At 39.5% G+C, this 22,399-nt stretch overlaps 1 protein-coding gene and 1 pseudogene across 1 annotated transcript in view; both read left to right on the plus strand.

The window, feature by feature from the left end:
* CFAP46 (cilia and flagella associated protein 46) overlaps positions 1 to 22,399 on the plus strand; it is a 114,685-nt gene that overhangs the window by 86,536 nt on the left and 5,750 nt on the right. Inside the window, exons 44-57 of the mRNA XM_067465754.1 lie at positions 1,665 to 1,805; positions 4,285 to 4,464; positions 6,518 to 6,688; positions 7,099 to 7,196; positions 8,037 to 8,212; positions 9,003 to 9,184; positions 11,426 to 11,538; positions 12,471 to 12,517; positions 14,577 to 14,738; positions 16,147 to 16,220; positions 18,183 to 18,243; positions 20,250 to 20,285; positions 21,441 to 21,540; positions 22,259 to 22,371. Coding sequence (XP_067321855.1) covers positions 1,665 to 1,805; positions 4,285 to 4,464; positions 6,518 to 6,688; positions 7,099 to 7,196; positions 8,037 to 8,212; positions 9,003 to 9,184; positions 11,426 to 11,538; positions 12,471 to 12,517; positions 14,577 to 14,738; positions 16,147 to 16,220; positions 18,183 to 18,243; positions 20,250 to 20,285; positions 21,441 to 21,540; positions 22,259 to 22,371 — 1,654 coding nt within the window. The remainder of the gene's footprint in view (positions 1 to 1,664; positions 1,806 to 4,284; positions 4,465 to 6,517; positions 6,689 to 7,098; positions 7,197 to 8,036; positions 8,213 to 9,002; positions 9,185 to 11,425; positions 11,539 to 12,470; positions 12,518 to 14,576; positions 14,739 to 16,146; positions 16,221 to 18,182; positions 18,244 to 20,249; positions 20,286 to 21,440; positions 21,541 to 22,258; positions 22,372 to 22,399) is intronic.
* Positions 13,501 to 13,632, plus strand: LOC132772394 (U2 spliceosomal RNA; annotated as a pseudogene).

Consider the following 22,399-nt stretch of genomic DNA (forward strand, 5'->3'; position numbering starts at 1 on the left):
TCAGGAGAAATGCCTCTAGAACATGGCCAAATAGCCCGAAAAAACCCACAAGAACTGAGTGATTCCAGCCATGAAAGCCTTCAACAATACATCTTTGGAATGGTTCTGAAGCGAATTTTTGGAATTAAGTCAAAGTCACAAGGGCTTAAGTGTGGGGATTATGGTGGATGGTACAACACTTCCCTGCCCCATCGATAGAGCAAATCAGCCACAGCTTGCGCTGCATGTGGCCGAGCATTGTCATGCAAAATGATAGGAGCGCTCTGCAGAAAGTGTTCCTGTTTTTTTTCTCAAAGCTGGTATGAGATAGTGTTCCAAAAATGAGCAGTAATACTGTGCATTGATGGTCTGATGTGGGGGAACGGTATGCGTTAGGATGACACAATCACAGTCATACACGAGAATCACCATAACTTTCACATTGCTGGGGTTCTGATGAAATTTTGAACTTCGTGGTGTCCCGTAATGATGCCATTTGTTTGATTGGCATTTCAGTTCTGGCTGGTACGATCTGGCCCAAATCTCATCCAGCGTAATGATACGGCGTATCAAGTGGGTACAAGCAGAATCGTATCGTAGCCATTTCTGCATTTCCATCAAATGATGTGGAACCCATCATGAAGCAATTTTTCTCAGGCCCAGGCGTTCCTTCAGAATGTGGAGCACAGTTGTATGTGCAAATCCTGTGTTTCAGGCCAGCTCATTAATTGTATGGCATCGATCACTGTCTATTAGTGTGGCAGCAGCATTCACTTCTGCTTTGCTGACACTAGGACGACCTGGCCAATGCATGTCTGCCACATTTTGGCGTCCTACATTGAAGGCTTTTACCCCCCTTGCCACTGTTTTGTAAGGCAATGCAGATTCCCCACAAGCCTCTTGAAGACCTTGATGACATTGTCATGCTGTACGACCTCTGACACATTCAATCTTTATCCAACTCCATTGTTTCAAAAACATCGTGACAACATTTAGTTTAGACCGCAAGCTAATACGGGGCTCAGTTCTTCACATCACTCTGCATGCGGTGACATAAGAAGGGTGAGTCTTTTTGCTCAGAGGTAAGGTAAGTATGTAACTAATGTGTGGTATACGGAACATTCTTTGGTTTCGTTGCATGGCGTCTTTACAGCAGTGTTGCCACTGTTAAAGTTCCATCTCTTGTAATTCAGCACCAAGGCCAGGACAGCCTCATACCAGCTGCACCTTTGTTCACAGTTACACTAAAGCTCCCAGAATTCCTGGGCACTGGGCAAGCTGGCTAGGGCTTCTGGGAGTTGGAGAGCCACAGGTTGTGCAGGTGTACTAATGGCTCTGTGAAATACACCAAGCTCAAGCTGTGTGCAATAAAGTTCTGAAACAATTAAATGAAATGTGACCCTTAAAGCAAGCTAATATTATCAAATAAACTTTCACTCTCTGTATAAATATCTTCATGTCCCCAAGTGGCCTTCAGAATGTCATCCTATACTGTTATTCTAAGGTGGCAGGCCCTTCACTTCCCACTGGGTTTTCAGATATCTATGATTTTATACTGCTTTGCCATACTATACAATTGAAACGTTTGTGTTGTCAGCCTGGTATGTGTTCTTATGGCTAAGCTGTATACTTTTTAAAGAAAGCCATTAACCATTGACGTTGTTTTATTTATTTCTAATGGACAGGAGGAGGCTAAAACTATATCTGAGAAATCTCCCTCACCAGAAACAGAAGCAAAATGTGATGAAGTTGAAACTCCAACTCCCCGCGTGCCACTTACTAAAAAACAGCTTGAGCAGTACCAGAGGAAAGCCGCCAAATTAAAGGTATATTGATGTGATAGACCAAGTGAAGATTTGTTTTAGGTCAAATTTGAACAGATATCTACTATAAAGATCCACAATGTTTGAGACAATGGCATTTTGAGATACAAATGCAATGCTTTGAGTTGCCTTTTGGCCGAGGAAGGTGGGATAGAAATACTGTAAATGAATAATAAATAATAAATGCTAAAGCTGGGAAAGGAGGATTTCTTGTACATATTGCACTCCATTACTAAATGTGTTTATTTGGAAGAACCAGGCAATGTATTCCAGAACTGTCTGAACTGTATGTTGAAGGCAATACTCAGTATCAATACAATTGTTTCTGTGGAGCACCATGAACAAACTAATCTCATGTGATTTTGTAAGCTGAGTCTAGTATGACCTAGTTAATTATTGAATGGAAGATCAGCAAGTAATGCCCAGGTTCTCCAGATGGGACAGGGAAAGTATCTTACCTGAAATCCTGTCAGCATAACACATCTTCCTTTGTTCCTATAAATAAATTAATATACAAAAATGTTCTAAAAATCCAGAGTAAGTACTTACAGAATCCTTCAGTCATTAAATGAAGTAACTTGGTAACCTTATCCAGTTCAAGCAGAAGATATCTCTTGTATCTATATGTGAATCTTTGCTCTGTCTCCTAAATTAGAGACGATATCATCATCTGGCTAATCTGCTTTGTTCCCGAAAATTATCTGCTATTCTAGGCTATTTGACCAATTTCATCTCCTCTTACAAACCAACTTGGGCGCTACAGTCAGCAGAGGAGGCTCTGCTCTCGGTCCCACCCCCACCTCAAGTGAGGCTTCTAGGAACGAAAGAGAGGGCCGTCTCTGTGATCGCCCCCACCTTTGAAACTCCCTCCCTAAAGAAATAAAGTCAGCCCCCTACCTTCACACCTTCAAAAAACAACTGAAGACTCATCTTTACTCACTAGCATACGGGGAGAGGAGGAGGATTAGATAATGAGAAATCAATTGGTCAAGAACAATTGTTGTATTTGGGCTCTTTTAGGGCCCTACCACACTGCCCTATATCCCAGAATATCAAGTCAGAAAATCCCACATTATCTGAGTGTAGACTCAGATAACCCAGTTCAAAGCAGATATTGTTGGATTTTCTGTCTTGATATTCTGGGATATAGGGCTGTGTGGAAGGGGCCTTAGTTCATGTTAGCCCAACCGTCATAACTGGCCTCATAATCAACCTACACGCCTTTGTGAACTTCGGTTGGCTTTTTGTTAATCAATGCAGATGTTTTATGTTTAAATTTTATGTCATTATATACATTTGTTTCATTATGTTATGTTTAATTTATTGATGTTAGGTTCTTGTGTTATTTTCATATGTGGGTTTATTTTGGATTACTTGTTGACAGTAGGGTGGCCTTTTGCAGCTGATAGATGGTAATTTTGTCAGCACCAATTGTGTGTAAGTGCAGACCAAGGTCTTTAGGAACTGTGCCCAGTGTGCCAATCACCACTGGGACTCCTTTTACTGGCTTGTGCCAGAGTCTTTGCAGTTCGATCTGTAAATCCTCATATCATGTCAGCTTTTCCAGTTGTTTCTCTTCAATCCTGCTGTCATCTAGGATTGCAACACTGACGATTATTATTATTATTACTATTATTATTATTATTATTATTATTATTATTATTATTTAATAACTGTAGGAAGGGGAGGGATGCAGTGCTGCTCAGTGATGCATATACCCGTGCCTGAATTCCTGTGAGAGAAATTCCTATGTTATTCATTTAGGCTGCTATAGCCTGCTCCAACCATCTCAGTTACTTTTTCGCCTAGTATATCAAGTCACTAATCCAAAAGGAAAACAAAGTCCCACCTTTAGGAGGAAGCTTAATGCAGCAGATTGTAAACAAGTCTCAGAGAGAGCCAACCTATTAAACCTCTTCTTCTTCTTGCCATTCATGGCTAAAGTATGTGTGTTATCTAAATCCCATGATGTATATCAGACAGTTGGGCTCCTAGCATTACTATACTGTCACCAGCAGTCTATGTCTACCAGAAGTCATGGTAGTAATCTATAATAACAGGTAGCAGAGCAGAGTAAGGCTGTTCAAACACTGAAATCTTTAAATTTTCCAAGCATTTAGAGTGTCTGATTGATTTTGGGGATGAGAAGCAAGCGTTCAATTTTTTTCCATTAAAATGGCTACCAGATCAAAGGCTGTGTCCAATGATATAATTTAGTATCCAGCACATGCAAACTTTCTTCTGTATACCCGCCTAATGCAGCTCTTTGTGGAAATGCTCGCTGAGTTTTCCAGCTTTTTGGAACAGTTTTCGGCGACAGGAAGGGGAAAAATTTTCAGGTTTGGAAAAAGTAGCAGAATACACCAGAACACACACTACTCTTGAACAGAATCTTCTGCCTTCAGTAAAGTCCTAAACTGCTACATGTTTGCAATGTATTAAGTAATATTGAATTAAATGGTTTTTCTTTTTTACCATAAAGAAAAGACAGCTCGGGAAACAAAAATACCTGTTTCAGTCGACAGAGGTTTTGTTGCAGTGCATTAACCTTGCGATTAATAACAACATGCTTGATACTTTGGCTGCTGCTAGTTTGGAAATGGTTGAATGCCTTGGACGACTTGACCCACTTTCAGCAGCCCAGTTTTTAGCTCTTTATCAGGTAAGCCAACTAGTATATCATCTCCCTTGTTAGAACAATAATACAGTAACTTAATGTAAAAGTATTAAGAAACTGTAACCAGAGATTATTATGTTGTTGAACGAAACCATCATTTTTCCTTTGTAATACCCATTGCTAGGTATTTTGAGTATGTAACAAAGATCATTAAATCTTGTGCAAAAATAGTGTTCACAGTCATCTGACAATGATATGATTGAGAGCATGCTATGAACTTCTATGCTGCTTCTTCCCTTATCCTTGAATATCTACCACCTTTTCTAGTTGGCATTAACAGCAGTCAGCCTTATGTCTTCAGCGCATTAAGAATTAATGATTATATCTATACTTCATTAGCCCACACTACCCAGTGTTGGAAGAAAATCTGAATTCTATCATAGATTTCAGACTTTCCCCAAACTTTGGAAGAAATGAAACCAGCTGCAACTATTCCCACTGCCATCCCATATTTCCCCGGCTCAGGTGGCTCAGGGGCATGATTGACAGTCCTCCCTTCCTTCCCCCCCCCCTCCCCCGGGTCTCTGACACTTACCGTTGGATTAGCTGGGGTGATGGAAAGAGAGGAGAAGAGGCTTCCTCCTTTCCCCCTGCCTCAATTACCTATCCAGCATCATGACAAGTGATGGAAAATAGGTAGGACCCATGTGATACCACCATGATAGTTGGGGTGGGAACCCAGTGTCGCTTAACCACATTTGATGCCATTTGCTGATGGGGGCTCCCTCCTGCCTCATTGGGAGTTCCTGTGGGGACACTACCACATCTAGCATGCCAGATTGTCCCTGAAAGTATATGTGAGTGTAGATCTTCCCTATAATCAGTTTTAATCCGGATTTGCAGACTTCCTTATACACTGACTAAAAGCTAACCATGAATCATGCTGCAGAATACATATTCATCAGGATGAGGTATAACCATCACTAATTAGTATGTTGGAGCAACATCTAGGTTTTGATCTCTGCTGAGCCATGAAGTTTACAAAATAGATTCAAGCCAATCACTCTCCCCTTAACTTATTTCCTGAAGTAATTTTATGGATAAAATACAGGATATTGTATATAATATAATAATTTTTAATATGATTCCACTTAGGCAGAAAAAAATGAAATGCAGAGATACAGAATGGGGGAATGCCTGGCTCAACAGCAGTACGTATGAAAAAGATCTTGGAGTCCTCATGGACAACAAGTTAAACATGAGCCAACAATGTGATTTGGCCGCTTAAAAAACCAATGAGATTTTGGCCTGCATAAATAGGAGTATAGTGTCTAGATACAGGGAAGTCATGCTACCCCTCTATTCCGCCCTGGTCAGGCCACACCTGGAATCACACTGTGTCCAGTTCTGAGCACTGCAATTGAAGGGAGGTATTAACAAGCTGGAATGTCTCCAGAGGAGGGTGACTAAAATGATCAAGGGTCTGGAGAACAAGCCCTATGAGGAATGACTTAAAAACTGGGCATGTTTAGCCTTCAGAAAAGAAGGCTGAGAGAACACATGATAACCATGTATAAATATGTAAGGGGTAAGTCATAGGGAGAAGGGAGCAGGCCTGTTTTCTGCTGCCCTGAAGACTAGGGCGCAGAACAATGACTTCAAACTACAGGAAAGGAGATTCCGTCTGAACATAAGGAAGAACTTCCTAACTGTGAGAGCTGTTCAACAGTGGAACTCTCTGCACCGGAGTGTGGTGAAGGCTCCTTCTTTGGAGGCTTTTAAACAGAGTCTGGTTGGCTATCTATCAGGGGTGCTTTGAATGCAATTTTTCTGCTTCTTGGCAGGGGGTTGGACTGGATGGTCCATGAGGTCTCTTCCGACTCTGTGTTTCTATGAAGAGCACACTGTTAAATAAAATGAAATAGCTGAGAAAATCCACTCTTTCTATTTTATTGTCAGAGCACTACGCATGCCTATCATTATAATTAATAGCTATATGTGCCCATTCATTTGATATTCATATTTTCTTGATAGAACTTTTCAGTAGTCATCTGTTTCGAAACTTTTGCCAGACTAAACTAATATTAAATTATTACAGAGTTGTTCAGCTTCAATGATAATGAAAAAAATCCTGCTATCAGCAACAGTGAATACCCACAGTTCACAATTTGCAGCAATGTTGCATCTGCAGCATCACGTAGAACAAAAAGGAGATAAAACCAGTAGTCTTCTCAGAAATGTGGAGCAGAGGATAGCAGCAATTTCAAAGGTAACTGGAACTGTTATAAATTATGGTGACACAGAAGCCTAATTTCAAATATCCCTAGCCAAATTGGAACACATTTGGAAGCATATATAGTGATACGATCTCTCTTTCTACAAGTTATGTTTTAACAGGCCCTTATAAAAAAAGGACTATGTCCATAAATATTCATTTTTGAACAGAAACTTAACTTTTCAAAAGTTGCTAATGAATTAAAACTATTGCAATCTCCAGCCTTTTAAAAATGTGCCTTGCATGGCAAATAGTGCCAGGGCAATTTGTGTAATTTGTATTGTGCAATGTTTTCATTAAGTATGAATTGCTGCCGTTATTTTACAAGATACCTATTTATCATTGAATGTTGTGATGAAAATATTGAAGTTAAATGATGTATTTATTTATTTATTTTTGCATAGGCATGGGGAAATCTACTCATTTCTGTACAGCACTTTAATATCATGAATGAATTACCACCAAACTTTCATGTAGTAATTCTTCAGCATTCAGAAGACCGGTATGAACATAATACATTTCTTTTAAAGTTGAATATCATCACTGCTGATGAAGTATAATTTACCCATGATTAGATCTAGTCATAGTTGGATATCTTGAATACCAAGTGCTATAGTTTATATTTCCATGAAAAAACTAAAACATTATTTCAATTTCAGATGTTTGTCCTTCTCACCCCAAAGGAGACTCAGGGTAGCTCACAGAACATATATAATATATATGCGGCAAACATTCAGTAACATTTTATACACAACTAGACAGACAATTTTACATAGTTAAGTGGTATATTTATCAGCTTTCCCATCTTTCGACCTCTTGGAAGGTGTGCTTGGTTCCAGCCATGGTGTGTGTGCTGTTGCTCAATCTCTCTCCTGAACTGCTTGTTTGTATCTTCCTTCTTTTTTGGATCCAGTGGCCGGCATTCCTTATGGGTGTCTCAGAATACCTATTTTTCTACTCACATTTTGCTTTCAAACCACTAGCTAGACAGAAGCTGGGCCAATGGCCAGGAGCTCACCTGGCTTCGAACTGGCAGCCTTTTCACTGACAAGATTCACTACAGCTGGTGGTTTAACCTGTGCTAAAGCTGGTAGATCGAATGAAAACAAGAAAAGTGAGCTCAGATAGGGAGATAAGGTGGAGAGGCAAAAAAGGAGGATTGGGGTAATAAGCATCCTTTTCTTTGTACTTTAACACCAGAGAGAGAAGCGGGGATTCAGTTGCACCATACAGCAGGGGTTCAATCTCCCTGCATTGCTTTGGATCACCATATTGAATTCAGAGATTCCAATGAATCCTTTGTTGAAAATAAAGAATTGGGTTTTATGGTTTCTTTTGTTAGATCACTGCTGTATGGTGCAATACTTGAGAAAGTTAAACCACCCAATCCAAAGGAGCAAAAGGAACAAAAGGAAAAGAGCGGACAGCAAAAAGAAAAGGGTGCTCATCAAAAGGAAAAGAGTGGACACCAAAAGGAAAAGGGTGGACAACAAAAAGGGAAAGCCATTCAACCAATTTGTAAGTGAAAATATAACTATATTCTGCCTTGGTCAGACCACACCTGGAATACTGTGCCCAATTCTGAGCACCTCAATTGAAGAGAGATGTTGACAAGATGGAATGTCTCCAGAGGAGGTTGACTAAAATGATTAAGGGTCTGGAGAACAAGCCCTATGAGGAGCGACTTAAAGAGCTGGGCATGTTCAGCCTGCAGAAGAGAAGGCTGAGAGGAGACATGGATAAATATGTGAGGGGAAGTCATAGGGGGGAGGGAGCAAGCTTGTTTTCTGCTGCCCTGGTGACTATGACACAGAACAATGGCTTCAAACTACAGGAAAGGAGATGCCACCTGGACATTAGGAAGCTGTTCAGCAGTGGAAATTTCTGCCCCAGAGTATGGTGGAGGCTCCTTCTTTGGAGGCTTTTAAGCAGAGGCTAGATGGCCATCTGTGGGGGTATTTTGAAGGTGATTTTCCTGCTTCTTGGCAGTGGGTTAGACTGGGTGGCCCACAAGATCTCATCCAACTCTATGTTTCTATGTACTTTAGCCTTTAGGATAAACACTTGTCACATTGTGGAAATTAATCTATTTGAATTCCTCGTACATATGTTTAGGTGGTCCACATAGCTTCAAGCATCTCTCATGAGTATACTAACTAAGGATGTAAATAAACACCATAGTATTCCCTGGCACCTAATTTCAAGTGACCTTTGCAACACAGATATAATTGTGAAAAACAAAGATGCTGCAAGCTTTTCTTTTTAAAATGGCAATTTGTTTAATACACCTGATTTTTCCTAACACTAGTGCAAGCTAAAATTGCTCGCGCTACTGTGGATTCTGATACCTTCTTGAATTTGATGGAGAGAATGAAATCTTTCAAAGAGGCAAAGATGGAAAGCCTTCTGGATGAAGTTTTGTCACCAGATAAAACCCTGCAAGATGAAGGGTTTCGAAAATGGCAAGAATCATCTAGCAAAATAGATGCAGTAAGACAACTTTCTTTTCTTGGATGATTAGTTACTTTTGTCATCAGGCATGGTTTTTATATACCCTCATTATAATATTGCACCAATATTTTCTTTGGAAAACAATATCAAACAAAGTAATGCTTGCATAAATGTAATAAAACATAGCATTTTGCTGCTATGCATCTTCAAGTCATTTCCAGCTTACTGTGATTCTGAGGAGTTTCCTTGGCAAGTTTTGTTCAGAAGGGGTTTGCCTTTCCCTTCCTCTGGTGCTGAGAGAGTGAATCTTGTCCAGTAAGTTCCATGGCCAAGCAGGGATTTGAAACCAGGTCTCCAGACAATGCTTAAACCATTTCACCATGTAGGTTTGAAAACATAACATAGTCATTGTTTGAAAGGTCATGAAAACAGCCTACTCCCCAAATCAAACCTACTTTCCAAATTCCTTAATCTCGTCAATAGTGCATCTATATCTTATGAAGGAACTTATAACATCAGTAAATGTCCTTAATTTAAAAGTTTATTTTAAAAACGTTATACCCTTAATTTTCTTGTCTTACAGCTTTGTTCAAAAGAGCAAAAATAAATGGGCGGGGGGGGGGGGGGAGAGACAACATTGTCCTGTTCCTTTTTTTAATTTCTTAAGTCACCGTTGATCAATAATTGTGCCCTCTATGAATTATATTTTTTTACCCATGAAAGAAAATTATTGCTAAAACTCATCTAGAATTTTAAACAAAAAGACCCAATTCAATTTGTTAAATGCTTTTTGGAAACCTAAAAGGTTGGTGTCATTTGCTAAAATATATCTGTTATGTATCAGAAACCCCAGAAGGCATACAACAACCACAACTCATTTTGTTAGCTATTCCAAAGTTGGTTATTCCAAAGATGGTACTAATTTCTTGGCTAAGTTTGGATGTCAACTGCACAAGTACAATGGAGACCAAGACACTGCATGTTGGATGAAATTTTTAATAATTTTTATTTATATAAATTAACAACTTACAGTGTAAACAGAACACATAAATTAACAACTTACAGTGTAAACAATGAACATTTTACCAACACATAACCCTACCACCAAGGCCTGAACAAGTATCATTTCCTTTGCCATAAATTTATGAGTCAACCATTAACCAAATGTCATATCCAAAATTCCTGACCAGCAAGGTTTTATTGTTTTCCTTTTTCACTCTCTAAAACATATTTAATAAAAACGAACCAGTAGGAATCAAAATCTGATCTGTTAGTTTCACCCATGAACACCTTCATTTCCATGTATTGTCTAAGGCTTTCATGGCCAGAATCACAGGGTTGTTGTAGGTTTTTTCGGGCTATATGGCCATGTTCTTGAGGCATTATCTCCTGACATTTCGCCTGCATCTATGGCAAGCAGAGGTATTGAGGTCATTTCCTTCATTTCCATTGATGATTTATCATTTAAGGCTATGTTCCATACCTCCCCATACCATGATTCTGATGTGAAATTAGTTACTATTTTTCAATTCCTTGCCATCACAAGTCTCCCACTGTGAGTAAAATAATCACCAATTCTTTCTTTTCCATTTCTAAATTCAACTTTGTGGGATCCATTAGTAATGCTAATGAAAATAAAGCTACAACTTTATTGGTTGCAGCTTATCTGGATTGGCATGCCTGCTGGGTCATGGATCCCCGTATCCCAGCAGCATGCTTGCCATACTGTGCAAATGTTGTTCCCTGTGATAGCTCAAGATATCCAAATTACTGATGTGGTGTTGGTTTGCCCCTGCCTGGACAGGCACTGACACACCCACATCCCAGTGCCAGGGTTCTCCAACTGATTGTCAGGAGCCATGTGCACTAACCTAAATCTGGATCCTGGACCCATGGCAACTGTGCAACCCACAGTTGTTATGGTTGAAATGCAGGGACAGGAGGGTGAGCTGGAGATTCAGGTGAAACTGGTGGTCTCCACTCCCTTTGGGCTAGCTCTTATGCCCTCACGGGCCTCCCTATCCCTGCCACTGAGTAGCCTGGAGCCCACTGGATGTTCCCACCAAAGGTTGGTTTCAACTCACAAGGGCTTACTGCGAACCACCATGTGCTCTCCAGCAGCCCTCCCCCCATCCTCCTGGGAACAATGGTACCCAGCCACTGCTTTTTACTTTGATTATTCTGTTTTATGATGACTGTTATATTGCCCTTTCATTGTTATTCTTAAGACTTTTAAATTATTTGTTTTATTAAAATCATTGCTGTTTAATGTTGTGTTAGAAAATAGAAGAGGACGATGAACAGCGGTTAACATCGGAATTCCAAGATATCTTGAAAGATATGGAAGAATATCTAAAACCTATACTGTCACAGTTTAATTTCTCTGAACTGAGGTGATTTTTTAAATATAATTTAATGTTCTCCCAATTATATTCAAGTAAGTGTGTGTTCAAGTAAGTGTTGGTATAGTTCAACTGTTATATTCTTGACTTCAAAATAACAGCACTAAAATTTTACTTGTGTTTTTGCACATAATGGTTTTATCAAATATCAACTAAAACTATTACTTTCCATGTATATTGGAGCATTCATACTTGATAATCCTATAGTATTGTATTTAACTGCTATGTCAACATCCCATGTAATTTTGAAGTATGCAGTTTTTGTTGTTATTTTTGATGCTTACGTTGTTTCCAAACTATGATGTTCTTAAGAGAGGCCTATCCTGTGGTTTTGTTGAATCTACACTGCCATATAATCCAGTTCAAAGCAGATCTGTATTTTATCTAGCAGTGTAGAAGGGGCCCTAGACTTCTAATCCAACAGTCAAACCACTATATCGTGCTAGCTTTCACGTGCAGTTAAATCAGTGGTTCTCAACCTGTGGGTCCCCAATGTTTTGGCCTTCAACTCCCAGAAATCCCAGAAATCCTAACAGCTGGTAAACTGGCTGGAATACCAGTGATACCAAGTTTAGATGCACCTTCAGTTGGTCTCAAAGATGCTAAAATATTGCATTGCATTCCGTGCTGTTTCGCGCTCAACCTGTGAACAGGGCTGCAAACAATTTTCTCATAACAAACACATAGATCATTAGAACCTTTATAACAGTGGCAGTCATTGCAACATTGTTTGATGACAATATGAATGTTCCTGTGCACAGTGAACCCCTTTGGGTGCCACTTCTGCTACATGAATCCAATGAATTAATCAAAATGAATCAAATGTTGCTACCTAAATCAAGATGTAAGTATTCAATTCAGTTCGTGTTCTGTAAAAATTCTGTTCTTGTACTGCCTTTAAGATACAAGTTGTGTCTCCTCAGGCGCCCAAGTCCAGCAGTCTCGCCAGCTGACTCAGGAAAAGGAAAAGGTGATTCTGTAAAATCTAAAACAGGTGACTCAGGAAAAAGCAGGAAAGGTAGCCCAGGAAAAACTAAGGCAGATTCAGGAAAAGCCAAAGTAAAAGAGACAGGGAAAACAAAAACTAAAAATAAGGACAAAAATGCGGCAGCTCAAGGTACATCTTAAGATTTAATATATATTAGGAGTGTCAGATTAACTGACAAAATTAACTATTTTCTATATAGTGTGTTACAAAATTTTATGTTCCAAATATGGATGATTTGCTTCTTGAACATGAACAAACTCAGGTTTATTCATTCAATCTTCGATTTCCTCCCTCCTTGTGTGAGAAGGGAAGAGAAAGAAAGCATTCAGTCTTTAGACCAGAGCTTTCCAAATATTTCATGTTGATGACACACTTTTTACACATGCATCAATGCGCAACACAGTAATTCAGTTTTACTGGCAAACCAGCAATTAAACCAACCCCTTATAAGAGGTACAGACACATACATTTCTCTGATTTCCCCAGCAAAATCAGATCAGCTCCCTCCCTCCTGACCTTTAGAAAGAAATTAAAAACTTGGCTGTGGGACCAAACCTTCACAGAGTAATTCAGTGCAATAAATGGATATGAAATAAGTGCAATCACGATTGGAATGGCTCCTGGACTTTGATATTGGGTTTGTGTGGTTTTAATAATTGGTTTTAATGCATAGATTTTTTTTCTCAACTTTTATGGTTTAAGGTATATGCTTATTGTTTTTTAATGTTTGTTCATACGGCATTGAATTGTTGCCACTTTGTCAGCCGCTCTGAGTCCCCTTCAGAGTGAGAAGGGTGGGGTATAAATATAGTACGCAAAGTTTATTGATTAGTCCACTGTCTGTATCAACATTAAAGACAAAAACAGAAATGTACACAAATAGACAATAATCACTCTCCTAAGAATCCCATAAGAGTGAACTAACATACATTCAAACTTGATTAAGTTAAAAGGTAATTTAAAATACCGCTTCTCGGCCTTTTGGCTAAGATCAAGTGTAGTATCTGTTCTTATCAGTTTAATATCTGATACGTCCTCTATTTGAGGACTATAAATATAGTAAATAAATAATAACAATGTATTGGGACACAACATTTCTCATGTTTTCATTTATATTTTTCATTTATATTTTTAAAAATATGTGATTTATTGTTTACTTCACTAGATTCAGCACTTTTGTGTTTATGCCACACACTTACACACTGCAGCTGACACACCAACATGGTGTGACACATAGTTTGGAAAGCTCTGGTCTAGACATATGCCATCAAAGTCAAACCATGAGATGAACATGTGAAATTATGCACCACTCCCTCTTCCCGCAGCCACCACGGGCTGCTTTCTATTGTTCATGCCAATCTTAAAAGGGACAGCAGTTGTGTTTGAGCAGCTACAATCCCCCACTCAGAGAATCCTAATTATGTAGAATTCCCTACCATATTTACATTCAACAAAATGTAATTGCTTGCTCTCTTCTGAAAGCAGTGGAGGTGGTAGCAGTCCAGATTTTTCATATCTTCTCTTTGATTTCAGTTCTGTACCACCAGAGTAAGACAATTTTGGCTTCTTCTTTGCAAACTTGAAACCTGACAAATTATACAAAACATAGTTTTTAGAGTGGTCCAAATTGCTTTGTCAAACCTGCCTTCATACCTCAACATTTTCTAAACCAAATTTTCTTCTTTTTTTTTCAAAAGGTTTCTCATGAACTTACAATGACCCAAGAATGATAAAATCATGGCAAATCACATACACTCACACAGAGCACCATGGGCATGGGGACAATTTTGAGGGGGAGAAATTCCTCCCCAAATAGTTGGGACTTTGAGAGGTCCCCAACCCTGCTATGTATTATGAGCTCACTTGGAATCAAGAAATTATAGCCTACATTATTCACTCTGACTCCCTGCAAAAGGCCTTGATTGCTTGTTTCTTGTAATTAGAGATTAGAACAGTTTATTTCAACAAAAACAAATGTCTCCATGTAAGAACAAATGTTGTTTTTACTGTGAATTATTGACTTGCTTCATTGTCCCTGTAGGTCCAGAAGATATAGGAGAATGCATTATTCTGCTGGCAGACAAATATCTTTTGGAGTTACCTTTGGAAGCTCTAAATATCTTTCAAGAAGAAGCAATCAGTTCTGTTTCCAGAGACTTCTCTCTCCAGATTTTTTACAACCGGTTGCATAAAGATGAATCAGGTATTTATTTTTTTGGAAATATCATGTAAATATCTTTGTTGTTGTTCATTTGTTCAGTCGTTTCCGACTCTTTGTGACCTCATGGACCAGTCCACACCAGAGCTCCCTGTCGGCCGTCACCACCCCCAGCTCCTTCAAAGTCAATCCAGTCACTTCAAAGATCCCATCCATCCACCTTGCCCTTGGTCGGCCCCTCTTCCCTTTTCCTTCCATTTTCCTACAGTAATACAAATCAGAAACCTGTTCAGGTGTTCTTTTGACCAGGTTAAGTAAATGTGAAATGAGAGAAGTGAATTCACAGTGCATTGCATCAATATAAATATAATCATAAAACATCTTCCATTAAAAATGACTACCTAAGTCAAATTTAATTCAAATGCAGAGTATCCTTGTTTTAAAAGATTGTGTCTCTACATATTGTGGATTTCCCCTGCAAACTGAGGAATCTGAAGCCCTTTTCCTTTCTTCTTAGCCAAATGTACCAATTATTGACCTTATAGCTGCCTTTCTATACTTTTTTGAGTTTTTTATTCTAATTAGATAGCTGTCCAAAATAATATGCATTGTTTTCTGTGTCATCATTTAAGTATTGGTGTTATGGCGACTGAAGTGGTAGAACATAAGAACGTTAAGGCCAAAACATTTCTGTTGACAGATTTCACTGTTTTATTTAGACATTTTAACATTCATTTAAATCATGACTTGCCTTTTATTTCACTTCACTTGCATTTTGGTGATTTACAAATTGTTCAGGATATACATGAAAGGTCTCTGAGTTAGTTCAGAACTGCTCTTGTGAAATGCTGAAGTAGTTACTGTGGTTGTTTAGAAACCCCAGAACAGACATTTAAAGGATGCGATTAATCTGATTTGAACCTTTAGGAGTCTTTTTGAGTAGTGTAGTGATAGTAGGATCTCATGGATCAACCACTGTTGAAGTGAATGGGACATCTGAGTCAACCTGTTTACAATTGCTCCATATACCATCAATCTTGTACCCAGGTTCTTGGGAGTGAGCACTATTGACCTCAGTGAGACATACTTATGACTACATATGCATCAGATTGGGCTGCTATTGGTGTGTAGGTGAACTGTCAGTTCACAAAAAGAAAAACAGAAAACACATTATATGAATATGTGCATGCATGGCAGGAACTAATAAAAATCCCACAACTCCTGCAATCAGCTGTCATGTGATTGGACATAAACTAATGTGGTCAGCAAATGCACACTATAGAAACACTCCCTTGTAATGATGTGACTACTGCATGATGGCTTCTCAAACTGATTTCAGTTTAGATTAATACAGGCACATGTGGCAGTAAAAGGGACAAACCAGGGTACATAGCACAGGTTGATTCAGCCCTCATTTATTACATCTCATTTTAAGTGCTTGTGATATTTACAGAAACTGAAGTGAAAAAGGATGGAAAGGGCACAAAGGAAGCAAAACCCAGAGGTGACCAGAAGAGAATGAAAATAGTAAGTATATGCTTGCCATGATATTATAGCGGTTTTGAACTTGTATCCAAACTCCAAAGAACCTATATCTTTTTAATAGCTTTATCTGTATTATAATATATCATTAGTGAAGACATTGTATAATGTCTATGCTTGCTTGGTTCCTTATGCATCATGTTATGTTTATGAAGCAAAGCATGAATTATGAAATGTCACAATAGGCAGTCATGTCATGCTAATGGAAAAAACGGGATATATAAATAAATAAATGAATACATATGGAGCAGGTCAAGGAAGGCATATAGTTTCGCCCTGTGCAGACATAAGTTTCTAAAGCACTTATACTCTCTCAGACACACACATATACACATAAGGCTCTTGGGAAGACAAGCAGACAAATGTCAGCATGCTGGAAGAAGCAAAGACCACCAGTATTGAAGCAATGGTCCTCCGCCATCAACTCCGCTGAACTGGCCACGTTGTCCGGATGCCCAACCACCATCTCCCAAAGCAGTTGCTCTACTCTGAACTCAAGAATGGAAAACAGAATGTTGGTGGGCAGGAAAAGAGATTTAAAGATGGGCTCAAAACCAACCTTAAAAACTCTGGCATAGACACTGAGAACTGGGAAGCCCTGGCCCTTGAGCACTCCAGATGGAGGTCAGCTGTAGAATTTGAAGAGGCATGGATGGAGGGCGAAAGAGAGAAATGTGCCAAGAGGAAGGCGCATCAATCCAACCCCGACCGGGACCGCCTTCCACCTGGAAACTAATGCCCTCACTGCGTGAGAAGATGCAAATCAAGAATAGGGCTCCACAGTCACCTACGGACCCACCACCAGTACACCGATCTTGGAAGACAATCCTACTCTAACTACGAGGGATCGCCTAAGAAGAAGAAGACACATAAACCTCTCCTACCTTCAATCCCAATCAATAATTTTTCGTCAAAACAAAATGACATGACAAGATGCCATGTGACAGAAGTCTTTTCTTTGGACAGAAATATATCATTGAGCCATACTTTGATGAGGAACTGGTGGGGATCTGCAAATCTGTTCATATTTCAACCAGTCTTTCGTAGCCATAGTTGCAGCATTCTTACTCAGTGGCTCCTGAACAGTTATATAAAATAGCCTTTTCCTGTTTACTAGAAATAGTATCATGTATGATAATAGTAATTACTTAGATCTACAGTCCTAAGCAGCCTGAGCATGAAGTACCGTATATTCCGGGGTACTACTTGTCTGGGGCTATAAGACAACCCCCCAACTTTGACACACAAAATAGAGAGTTGGGGATATACTCGCCGTTTAAGACGACTCTGCTGCTTAGGCCACTCTCCGTCTTCCTGCCTCCACTCTGCTGCCATGGCATCTCTGCCTCCCAGCCCCGCCAAGCCTCACGAGAAGTGCCTCTTCTCCCGTGAGACAAAGTTGTCTCCAGGGTGAAGAGGCACTTCTCGCGAGGCCTGGCCAGGAAGAAAAAGAGGCCCTCCTGCTCAAGTCGCTCTCCTTCTTCCTGGCTAGGCCTCGCAAGAAGCACCTCTTCTCCAGCAAGACAACGTTGTCTCGCGGGAGAAGAGGCGCTTCTCGCAAGGCCTGGCCAGGAAGAAGGAGAGCGGCCTGAGCAGCACGGGAAGCAGCCCAGGGGCCTGGGTGCCAACAAGGGAGAGGCCTGGGCCTGAGCAAGGAAGGCAGCCAGGAAGAGAGGAAGGATGGGGAGCCTTCCCGGGAGACCGCTATGAGCCAAGGCAGCAGAGGAGGTGAAGTAATTTTTGTAATTTTATTATTATTTTAATTTTATACCCAGCGTACTAGACAACCCCCAAAATTTTATAAGGTTTTACATGCCTAAAAAGTCATCTAGTACCCCGGAATATACGGTAAGTTTACCCATTTGATTTTCATTCTGGGAATTTAGACTTCTACAAGTGTTTTTTTTTTCCTACTCCAAGCTAAAACTCTTTTCTGTTTACCAACAGCCTTCCCTTAACCGTGTTCTGCCACCCAACTGCATTCCAATTGACATACACAATGTTAAATGTATCCTTTCAAAGGTTATTGTTCTCTATAATGTTTAAAGTCATGAATTTTCAAATCTCCTGGAGCTTCCTTGGGATCTATCCCCAATGTGATCTATAGCATTGGTAGCTACTACATGCCACTTGAAACTATTGAATCATCTTCAGAAGTTAGCTGTTTATAGTAGACTCTAAATAGCTAGTACTAAATGCTACAGATCTGCATGTATCAAGCCACTTTAACATGTCTATAACTTACAGTGCACTAATATTTCCAGTGAGGTGGAGGATATAGTCTATGGTCCCTTCTACATTGCCATATAAAATCCAGATTATCTGCTTTAAATTGAATTATAAGGTAGTGTAGACTCATATAATATGGTTCAGATTAATCCAGATTATCTGCTTTGATAATCTGGATTAAATGATGGTGTAGAAGAACTTTATTATAGTCCTCCTGTAGTCCAAATCTGCTTCGTTCTCCATTATACCATTTTTAAGTGGAAGGTTACAACCCAGCAAAAAATCTCTTCGCATTTTGTGGGGATTGTTGTTGTTGTTTATTCATTCAGTCCCTTCTGACTCTTTGTGACCTCATAGACCAGCCCACGCCAGAGCTCCCTGTTGGCCGTGGCCACCCCCAGCTCCTTCAGAGTCAAGCCAGTCACTTCAAGGATACCATCCATCCATCTTGCCCCTGGTCGTCCCCTCTTCCTTTTTTCCTTTTTCTTTTGTGGGGATTACAAAGGGAAGAATCTATATGTCTTGCTCCTACAATATGTTTGCTTTTTGTCAAACCTAGATGTGACTCATTTAAAAAAGAAAAGTCCTTTCTTTTTAAATAACTGAGGTTTGTCAGCATTGGGGCATATGTGGCTCTCTGAGGTCTTGGAGACATTCCTAGACCTCTAGAAGTTGGCCATCCCTGTTGGAATGGTTACACAACTTTTGTACATACTTTTTGTCCATTCTTAAAAGTGAAGGATGTGTGTTTTTAAAACCACACACTCAGGGCAAACCCAAAAATCTTCAGGCAGGCAACCAAAATGTAAAAGAAACTTTTAATTGTTTAGGGTCTGACTTTCAAATGATCTTCTGGCAGGGGAGACCCTTTATTCAGTCATCCCACCACTGCACACCAAAAATATAATGGATTATTTGAGATATAACTGGGTTACTGCTGAAGTTGACTGGATTCGAACTCAGGGCACAGAAACACGGAGGGTATAACACACAGGTCTTTATAGTAGCACTGCCACCAAATATAAAATGTTCTTCCCCAATCTTGATATGGGGATTCTTGGCCAGAGAGATACACAGAAGAACTGGTTGTTTTGAACAATAAAGAAATATGTTTATTTGTATTTTCAGAACAGGCAATAAATCGTAATGGTTGCAGAGATGTATGGAGCTTAATGGTTACTTAGCACAGTTCAGTGCTTAAAACTTCGGGTTACAAATTAACTTTCCAAGTTCACAGGAATCTAGTCGACTACTGAACTAGAACCTAGTCTTCAAACAGCCCTATTCCCAGGTCTGTTCTAACCTATTATCAAACTACTTTTCTTCCACAACTGCTTACTGAACTTCACTAACTAACTGTAGGCTTCACAAAATCCAACTCCTCTCTCCCACTCCTTTTCTTCAACTCTCCCACTTCCCAACTGACATTTCCCAACTGTCAGAATTCAAAAAGCCACTCTGGCTCCTTTTTTTCTTCATTCGACCAAGCTCCGCCCACTTTCTCTCAGCCAATCAAAATGGTTCTCCATATTCACCTGGGCTGCCTTCAAGCTCCGCCCCTCTACTGGAAATGTTTTACCTAAAATGGCTGCCTCCAGCTTCCATACAAAATGGATGCCAGTTGTTGGGCCTATTTCTGAGTTAACTTTGGTCTAAGGTAGGGAAATTTGTCACACCTACCCACCACTGGAAGGCAGCATGGATATTGCAGTGGAATTGGTTCTCCAGGACATTTAAACTGATTCCTCTCAAAACCTCATTTTGTGTTCTTAACTAATGTCTCAGATGTCGTCGATCCATATAATGAAGGAAGAAGAAAAGGTACTGACTGTAATATGTAAAGCCCATAACTTGTTTTGTCTTTGCAGTAGCCGACAATGGGAGACCATGTTGTAGCCTGGCAAGAGCTAGACAATTCTGATGAGGATTTATTTATTTATCGTGTCAGTATCAACCAGACAATTGGTTGAGGTGGTGGTCCTTTGTGATATTATACATTTTTTTCAGGAGGAGGCGGTATCATAAGTATCATAAGCTGCTGGCAGGTCTATGAAGACAGCTCCTGTGATCTGCTGCCTTTCAAAGCCACCTTCTATGTGCTGAGTCAGGTTCAACACTTGCGATGTGCAGCTTTTGCCTTTCCTGAAGCCAGCTTGCTGTGGGATCAGACATGGGTCTATTTTTTCCGTAATTCTATGCAAAATAAGTCTCTCCAGAACTTTGTAGAGGTGGCACAACAGGGAGATTGGTCTATAGCTTTTTGGGTCATTACGGTCTTTGCCTGGCTTCAAGATGGCGATGACTCTTGCTTTCCTCCAGATTTTGGGGATCTGACAGGATGCAGTGCAGTTGTTCATCAGCTCCAGCAGCCAGCACCTTGCTTTTGGACCAAAGTTCTTGATTTGTTCCATCCGTAGATCATCCAGGCCAACTCCGATGAGGATGATGGGTTTCAAAATGAAGTGTCTAAGAGCATTCCAAAGAGATTTGCAGGCAGGCCTGTCTGAGACAGGTCAGCCTGACCCTGAACCAGCAGATGCTGTGCATATGAGGAAAGTGAAACCAAACTTTCCTTGGAGTGCAGAGGGTGCAGAGGTTTTAAGAGAGTGTAGATTAGATCTCAGAACTCAAGGCATGAAAAGCAGACAATTAAGACATTCCCAGAGAATGAGAGATAAGAGTTTCAGGTCCGGATGTGGCAAGGATGATGTCATGAGTGCCTTGGTGAGTTTAAATTAGGTGTTTGGCCCATTCTTCTGTTCATGTTTTTCAAGTCTTTGGTTTTTATATGTTAAGTTTCATGTCTGGTTGTCAAGCTACTAACATATACATTATTAGCAAGGCAGATGTATTATACTTTAAAATCTATAGTTGTTCAAAATTATACAGACAGTTATCGATGTTTTTAAATCAGAAGAACCATGGTTACAGATAGGCAACCTTGTTTTTCACAATGATGAATTTATTTTGATTTAGAAACAGAAAATCCTGGAGAACAATTTCAGGCACTGTTGGAGAAATATGAGCCGTTTACACTTCGTTGGAGTGGTTTTATTGGTAGCTCACATTTTCCAAGGTATGTAATAAATTTGTTTCTCATGAATTTTGCACAGAATTTTAGAATTTAAACATATCTTTATCTTAAACTATTATAAAGAGTCAAAGAAAAAGGCAGTGTCTTCCCATAATTCAATATTCACAGTTTCCACTGATTTCAGTGAAAATGTTTGTAACAAACTTCTCCACTGAAATGAATTTAAATGCACACAAGTTTTTCCAGAGTAAAAATAATTAAATTTAAGTAAACTAAGGTGAAATGCTGAACAGGTAGTTCCAAAATTTAAGCAACACACGAACACAATATTCTATCAATCTATTGAAATAGAATTGCATGCTATTTCTTCTCTCCATATATATATACTTCACAAGTATTCTTAGGATGAAAATTGAAATATTTGTAACATTTCTTCATAAGTAATACTTTCTAGAGCTGAACTTAGTTAATATAAGAATTAAAACACATAATGACTATTTTTAAAATTGAGTTTTGGAATATTTTCTGACACCACAAAAAATCCAGTGTATTGATGGGCATGTCCTCATCTTGTTTCCCCCCACTTTATATAATCTTTGAATAGCGCTGGCATGGACTTGAATGCACAAGCGGGGGGCGGGGGGACGGGACGGACGACAACATATACTAGTGTCATTGCGCTGCACAATCTATCACTGTGTGCTTTGTTCTGAATGTAATAACTAAATGTATTGTTAAATTTAAATTGTTTTTTTTTCAGTCAAGCAGAGTGGGAACATTTACTGAGTAACTGCAGTGCTTTTTTCTTCTCTGGAATGGAAAGATTCCTCTGCTGTCTGTTACTTGACAAGCTAGCTGCAATGAACTTCCCAGGTGACCTAATTAAATGAAAAGAAAAAAA

Source organism: Anolis sagrei, chromosome 3 (assembly GCF_037176765.1).
Source record: "Anolis sagrei isolate rAnoSag1 chromosome 3, rAnoSag1.mat, whole genome shotgun sequence".
Classification (NCBI taxonomy): Eukaryota; Metazoa; Chordata; class Lepidosauria; order Squamata; family Dactyloidae; genus Anolis; species Anolis sagrei.